The sequence below is a fragment of the Pseudochaenichthys georgianus genome, chromosome 1 (genome assembly GCF_902827115.2).
Source record: "Pseudochaenichthys georgianus chromosome 1, fPseGeo1.2, whole genome shotgun sequence".
Taxonomy (NCBI): domain Eukaryota; kingdom Metazoa; phylum Chordata; class Actinopteri; order Perciformes; family Channichthyidae; genus Pseudochaenichthys; species Pseudochaenichthys georgianus.
Window position 1 is genome coordinate 3,583,672 of NC_047503.1, and position 7,968 is coordinate 3,591,639.

The window sequence follows — 7,968 nt, forward strand, 5'->3', positions numbered from 1 at the left end:
CAGTGATGAGTCCATGTCAGGTCCTCAGTGATGAGTCTATGTCAGGTCCTCAGTGATGAGTCCATGTCAGGTCCTCAGTGATGAGTCTATGTCAGGTCCTCAGTGATGAGTCTATGTCAGGTCCTCAGTGATGAGTCTATGTCAGGTCCTCAGTGATGAGTCTATGTCAGGTCCTCAGTGATGAGTCTATGTCAGGTCCTCAGTGATGAGTCCATGTCAGGTCCTCAGTGATGAGTCTATGTCAGGTCCTCAGTGATGAGTCTATGTCAGGTCCTCAGTGATGAGTCCATGTCAGGTCCTCAGTGATGAGTCCATGTCAGGTCCTCAGTGATGTGGACCCCGAGGAACCTGAAGCTGCTGACTCTCTCCACCGTAGTCCCATTGATGGCAATGGGGGCGTGTCCCTCTCCCTGCTTCTACCTGTAATCCACAATCAGCTCCTTGGTTTTGCTGACGTTGAGATGGAGGTTGTTATCCTGGCACCAAGTTACCTCTCTGTACGCCGTCTCGTCGCCGTTGGTGATCTGGCCGATGACGGTCGTGTCGCCAGCAAACTTCACAATGGTGTTGGAGCTGTGTATGGCCACGCAGTCGTGTGTGAACAGGGAGTAGAGGAGAGGGCTGAGCACGCAGCCTTGAGGGGCTCCGGTGTTGAGGATCAGGATGGAGGATGTGATGTTTCCCACCCGCACTGCCTGGGGTCTGCCCGTCAGGAAGTTCAGGTCTCTGAGCTTGATGACCAGCTTGGAGGGCACAATGGTGTTGAAAGCTGAACTGTAGTCAATGAACAGCATTCTCACATATGTGTTCCTCTGGTCCAGCTTTTTTGCACGTTTGAGAGCAGCCAGGCTGTGGAGGTACAGAAGGACCAGGAGACCTGCCCTTTTGTTTTAAACAGGGCAGATGTGTGCAAATCCTTTAAAAGGGTTAACCCACACAAGGCTCCTGGACCTGGTGGCATCCCTGGCCGTGTTCTCAGGGTGTGTGCAGTTCAGCTGGCAGAGGTGTTCACAGACATCTTCAACAGGTCCCTGCAGCAGTCTGTAGTCCCCACGTGCTTCAAACACTCCACCATCGTTCCTGTCCCCAAAAAGTCTAAAATCACCAGCCTCAACGACTACCGCCCAGTAGCACTCACCTCCGTCATTATGAAGTGCTTTGAGCGGTTAGTCAAAACCTTCTTCATCACCTCCTCCCTCCCTGACTCTCTGGACCCCCTGCAGTTTGCCTACAGAGCAAACAGGTCCACAGACGACGCCATAGCCGACACCATCCACACTGCCCTCTCACACCTGGACCAGAGGAACACATATGTGAGAATGCTGTTCATTGATTACAGTTCAGCATTCTAAAGAGCACTCTTTAGCTGTTCGGATGAAGGGAAACAGTGTAGGCAGTGCGTAAAAGCTCTTTGCGTCCTGGTGCTGCTCATCACTAGATTCCACCGGGTCCGTCTGCGTCGCGTTACGGCCGCGTTGCGGTTGTGCCGCGGCGCTCGCAAAGATCGCGGCCACTCTAGTCAATGGGTGCTATTCCACCAGACGCGCCGCGTTACGGCTCAGAAGCGTCTCGGTGCTGGGCTCCGCTCAAAATAGGATGCAAGTCTATTTTCGACGTGAGGCGTTGCAGAGGCGCCGGGCAGGAAGTAGAAAGGTCAAAGCATCCGGCCCATCCCCAAAATAAACACATTTTGCAGACCCTATCCTTCTGTAGTCTTTCAAGTAGGAGGAGAAATGTCAGCATTCTCCTCCGGTTTATAGGCACTGTGTAAATTATATATAGAATAATTATGATGATGAATGCATTTTTTTACCAACATCTTTGATTCATGTCGTTTATAACTGGAATATTACAATTATTATTAACTTTGTCTGTACAAAGTAGCCTGTCCAGGAAATATGCCCAAATCAACAAAACTGCGAGCCGGCAGGCAAGACGCTCCGCTTCTGAAATGCTTCTGAAACGCGCCCGGTAGGATATGGCGCCGGACCAAAACCGCGGCGCAGCCGTAACGCGACCCAGACGTGACGCGACGCAGACGTGACGCGACGCAGACGTGACGCGACGCAGACGGACCCGGTGGAGTCGAGGGGTCAGAGTCTGAGTTAAACGTCCTGCCGCCTCCTGGAGTGACCGCAGGCTGCTACGTTTTTTAAACACACCCCTCTAGCCGAAATGTCCTTAAAATTAAGTCTGAGTTCGAAATATATCTCAAATAATGTATGCACTGTCATTTCCCCACGTAAACATAACAGTCTGCAATGAAATGGTTGTCTCCTGTGCGCTCCACTCCCTCCTTGGCGCACCGGTAACTTTCTAAAAATAAAAAAAAAGTAAAGTCAGAATAACGGATTAGTTTCTCGTGCGCACGAGATACTTACCCGTTATCCTGTATCCGTGTTTCTCTCTCTCTTTATTTATTTTGTTTCCATGTCCCTGTAGGGACTCCGTAGTTTTCTGACAGAGGAAAAACAACAGTTTTTTTGTACAACACTGACGTTAAATTTACCTGACTTCTTTCTGCATCCTTAGCAACGGTCTTTTATCCTCAGCAACGGTCTGCTATCTTTAGCAACTGTCTGCTAGCAGAGAAGAGCCGAACGCAGAATGTTTGAAGTTGACCAATCAGCATCGAGTATTCAACTAAGCCTTGTAATAATGATCTTTGACCTTAAACAGTAAGTGAATATATTAAGTCAGCACTAAAAATGGCTTTGCAAACATCAATTTCTGTCATACTCCCCTTCTCAGTTTCTGTTTTTAGGTGCATGAATAATCTTAAAAAGGGAAGGCTTAGCAAAAAGAAAAGTTCAGAGCTGGCTTAAAGCTGAAGAAAAAATTTATTTGAAGCATGAAAAAAGCACTTCAAGTGTGGTAAGCAGATTCATTGGTTGTTTGGAAGCATCCGTCCTACTACCGTATTCTTCCACAGTTGGTAGCAGTTGTTACTTAAATTCCTCTCTGAGGGCTTTAGAGGTGGAGGACAGGAGCCGAGAGAAAAGCTCATCATCCCAATTAAGAGTCTACTGTGATCAAATGCCTGTGTGTTACTGCTTAGCATTTACCCCCCCTCACACGCACGCACACGCACACACACACGCACACACACACACACACACACTTGACCCCTGTGACACCTGCCTTCATTGGCTCTTTTCTCTGGCTAATTTGAAAACACTCCTTCCTAATCCTCCCCCCTGGAAAATGTTCACTACTCTCTCTATAGCAATTCAGCTCAAGTCAAATCTGCCATGCTGGCAGCACATTAAAGAAAATATGTTTCAATGGTGTATCACTCAAGTTCGTATTAAAAGACTTGACAGAGGGTTACAAGCCATTTGGTAAAAGCCATTCAACATCAGTTTTGCTTTTTTTTTTGTGTAAAACAATATAGGGTAGTTAGTTAATAATATGAAATCTGTGTTTGTGTGTCTCTGTCCTTGACCTCTCAGATCCAGAGGCTCAGCAGAAAAAACTGGTTAAACCAGAACTGATGATTACAGTCCGTCAGGAGACACACTCAAACAGATCTGGCTTTGGCTCTTGCTCCTGAGCGCTGACCGTCACTAATGCGCCTTTTGTTTTCCCTCATCCAAAGCCACGCACACACCAGGGTGAGAAAAAGTGTGAAAAGACTGAGAAAGAAATGTGGCTATGTTTGTTAAATCTGCATTATCAGGGTACTATCCTCTACTGTAGCTCAGGGGTATCCAACTCAAATTCAACGAGGTCCAGTTAGAGAAAATCTCCCCATGCAAAGGTGTGATATATATTGAAGTAGCTTTATCAACGTCTGCATGTAATCAACAACTGACTGCCAATCAAATAAAGAAAGTACAATTCATAAACAACAATATTTATTGTCAATTAACATTGAACTATACATATATACAGTAAATACTGTGGATATGTGTAATGTTCCTCTCGGGCTGCATTTAAAAACAAAATAGGAGTAAATAAATAAAATAGCTTTTGAAAATATGTGCATCTTAAAAGTGCTTAATTTTAGATAAATAAAATAAAGTGTAGCAGCAGCTTGAGTTTCCCTTTTTCTTTGTTAACCGTTTCACATCATGACTTAACAGTTTCAGACGATTATAGAACATCAGTCTTTACACATCATAACAATTGAACAGTTTAAAGTTTCTCTTTCTTTCCCTCTTATATTGCAGTCCCTCACTCACGTTTCTTTAATTCAGTGCGAGAATTGAGCTGGAGCTTGTCCTGCCAGGAGTTTGGATCTGGGCTGAAATGGTGTCAGGGCCATTCTCACAGACATGCAGGTGCTCATTGGTTAGCCTCGGTTACGGCCCGTCTACACTACAGGCATCGAAAAATGCTTTCAAAGCTTCGCCCATTCATTTGAATGGGGTGACGTAGAAGATTTTTAAACTTCGCCGAACTGCATTGTGGGGAGCATGGCATGGCTTTGCAAGCATCACGAGCATCTATCGGCATCAAAAGTTGAATAATGTTCAACTTTTGAGGCTCGATGCTTGGCATCAGCCAATCAAATCCCGCGTATGCAAATCTGACAGTACAAGCGCTAGCCAATCAAACCGCTTGTATGCTGGGAGAGAATACGCAGGTCATTTCCTCATATTCAAAAAAATGGAGCGGTAGTGAATCACCCGGTGCTGTATGATCAGTCTCTGGTCATCTACCGGGATACAAACCGGAGGAGCGAGGCATGGAGGGAGGTGGCAGAGACAGTGGGTGAAACTGGTAGGTTTTCGCCTGTTTGGGGAGTTTATATCCAGTTTACTTCGTTTTAACATTGCTATTGCTTTGTATGCCGGGGGCGGGCGGGAGATTCCTGATTGGTTGTTGGTCGCGAGAAATCGCCAAGCCTTAGCTTCAAGATTTTTTGATGCCTGTAGTGTAGACGGGCCGTTAGCCTGCCCTGGAACCATATTTAGTTTTAATTGTGATCCTGGTGGACTGATCATATTGGGCTCTGAGACTGCTTATTTGTTGTGACCTCAGTTCTGACTTGAGAGGGAATGTTTGGTCAAACACTTTGTGTTTTGTCTCATAGTGGCGTGTTGGCACTTTTAATGAGCGCCACGGTCTCTGAACAAATGAGACACACTGGCTCCCAGTGGGCAGGATGAACATGAACGAGTCCACTCAGGGTTAAAAGCTCTGTTCTCACCGTCCACTTTCCTCTTCTTGGAGAGCGCCATGTGTAATTATGTGTCTTTCCCTGTCTGCCGCTAACACGCCTGTTCACTCTCCTCTCCGTCTTCTCTCCCTGTATCGCTAATTATTCTCTTCACTCACTTTCCTCTCCGCTTCTCTCTGCCGCGCTCTCCTCTCTTCTTCTGTGTTTCTCTCCCTGTATCGCTAAATATTCTCTTCACTCACTTTCCTCTCCGCTTCTCTGCCGCTCTCTCGTCTCTTCTTCTGTTTTTCTCTCCCTGTATCGCTCACTCATCTCTTTCGCCCCCTGTCGGCAGGGGTTAAAATATTACATTAAATTGCATTTAGCTGACGCTTTTCTCCAAAGCGACTTACAATAAGTGCATTCACCCAACAAGATACAAACTTGAAGAAAACAGAATCGTATAAGTACACCAGGTTTCATAGAGCTAAAACATTTCAAGTGCTACTCAACTGGCTTTAGATAAGCCAGTCCTTTATTATATAAGTGCTTTGTTAGTAATTCTATCGCTCGAAGTGGAGTCGAAAGAGATGAGTTTTCAGTCTGCGGTGGAAAATAGAATCGCCCCGTCAAAATTGAAATCCCTTATTACTGTATTGATTATAGGTCCGGGTCCGTATAGGTCGGCGTCTGGGTCCGGATCCGGACCGCGGTCCGCCTGTTAACGACCCCTGCTCTAGCTAGTATGCGGGGAGTTCATTTCTGCTTCTCTTTGGTCATATTAGTTAAAGTATATGGGACAACAGTATTGGCATGTGACCAGAGGAAAGGGTACATTTTTTGTTAAACTTAAACAAACAAGGAACTGTGATAATCAAAATATTGTGCAGCCTATGCAACATACTTGATGACCAGCGATGTAGTATTGCGCTTTAATAAAGACGGACCCACATGCCTTCTTAATGCCCACCTCACTCCCCACACCTCCAGTTTGTGATGCACACTTTCGGTTGATATTGTACCACGATTAAATAAACTTAAAATGTTAGAATTGTATGCAGTATGTTACAACTAAGTTTAAGTGTCTCACAAGGCACACTATGATACATTAGGAATAATTCCAGCCTCAGAAGGCGGTCTGCTCTGCCAAAAAGTGCTTTTACTCTAAATTGCATTTCTAGGTCCGACTCCCTAGTTTTTTTTTTAGCTATTGCTGGATTTTAAGCCAAAGAATCCCCAAAACAAAAACAAAAAGGTGTAATTAGGCTGGGATCAATTTATTCCTAATGTATGTAACAGGGAAGAAGAAAGTCACCCACACCTTGACTTTCCACTTTAATTGGCTGTGATACTTGGTATACTTGATACTTGAGGTGTTTTCATGTTCACTACTTACTTTTACTCAACTATATTTATTTAATACCTTTAGTTCCTTTACAGACTTGGATTAATGATGGTAAATATAATCAACTCTTTAAAAAGAATTGAGTTCCACCTGGAGTAAATCCACCAGCTGCCCTGCAGTATACAAAGTACTTCAGACTAGCTGCACCTTTACCAGCTTTGAGAACACTTTCATGATCAATCATTATAAAACACATCATATATATTATTCTGAAATGGACCAATCTGCACAATGACTACTTTTATTGTTAACTATATTTTGATGATAATACTATTCTACTTTTACTTGAGTAACATTTTGAATGCAGGACTTTTACTTAATAGAGTATTCCTACACTCTGGTACTTCTACTTTTACTCCAGTACAATATCTGAGTACTTCTCCACCTCTGTAGATACACCTCCCCATGCTTGTTTTTAACTATTGCTGGATTTGAATTCAAATACTCCCAAAACAAAGTTGAAATAAGTCTTTCTGTAACTGGACTTTCACTTTAATGTGCCTAACATAACACGTTAGTACCACCCTTGCCATAACAGTAAAGTAGCAGAGTATACTTCATATTGTCTCCAGATGCAGGATCAGGTGACCCAGAGCAGGCACTCACCGGCGGCTCAATCTGCTCCGGCGGCTCCGGGTCTTCATAGTAGTCGCTGGGGCTGGAGTCGCTGGCGAGGTTGGAGTACAGAAGGTAAGCCAGTAACAGAGATATTCCCAGTAGGTGCATATTTATAAAGTCCTCAAGTGTTTATGATCTGAGAACCATAAAAAGGGAAATTTAAAAAAAATCCCCTGCGTCTGCGCTCCCCTCTCCAACTGCCGCGGATACCTCTCTCTCTCTCTCTCTCTCTCTCTCTCTACTCTCTCTCCATACTCTCTCTCTCCCCCTCTATCTCGTTCTCTCTCCTTCTCTTTGTTTCTCTGTCAGGGTCCAGTCTCCACCGGTCATATGGAGGCAGATCATTCCGCCGGGTCAGGGGAGCCTGGCGCGTCAGGGACCGTTAAAGCGCAAAATGACAGGAAAGCGGACAATCCTCCTTCAAAATAAAAGCCTCCACTGACCTCTGAGAGTGATTTATGACACGGGGGATGCCCCTTCACCTCTTTCCTCGCATAAACACAGCAGAGGGCCTTCTGACCAGTGGAAGAAGTACTCTTTTCCTGAGTGAAAGCAGTACCAGTGTAGTAACTAAGTAGATGTATGCAAGTACTGTACTTAAGTAAACTGTTGAGGGATTTCTACTTGACTTGAGTATTTCCATTTTATGCTACTTTGTAGTTCTACTCCACTACAATTCAGATTTTACTCCACTACATGTATTTAATACCTTTAGTTTACTTTATAGACTTGGATTAATGATGTGAAATATAATCAAGTCTTAAATCAGACTTTAGTTCCACCTGGAGCCAGGGACGCGGGAAGGGGGTGATGAGGGGGCTGCAGCACCCCCATCTGTTGG

The 7,968-nt window shown here is 44.8% G+C and overlaps 1 protein-coding gene across 1 annotated transcript in view; it reads right to left on the minus strand.

Moving 5' to 3' along the window:
• LOC117451913 (vascular endothelial growth factor C-like) overlaps positions 1-7,436 on the minus strand; it is a 50,962-nt gene extending 43,526 nt beyond the window's left edge. The window contains exon 1 of the mRNA XM_071203056.1: positions 7,116-7,436. Within this exon, the coding sequence (XP_071059157.1) occupies positions 7,116-7,235 (120 nt within the window). The 5' untranslated portion in view covers positions 7,236-7,436. The remainder of the gene's footprint in view (positions 1-7,115) is intronic.
• Positions 7,437-7,968: the final 532 nt, after the last annotated feature.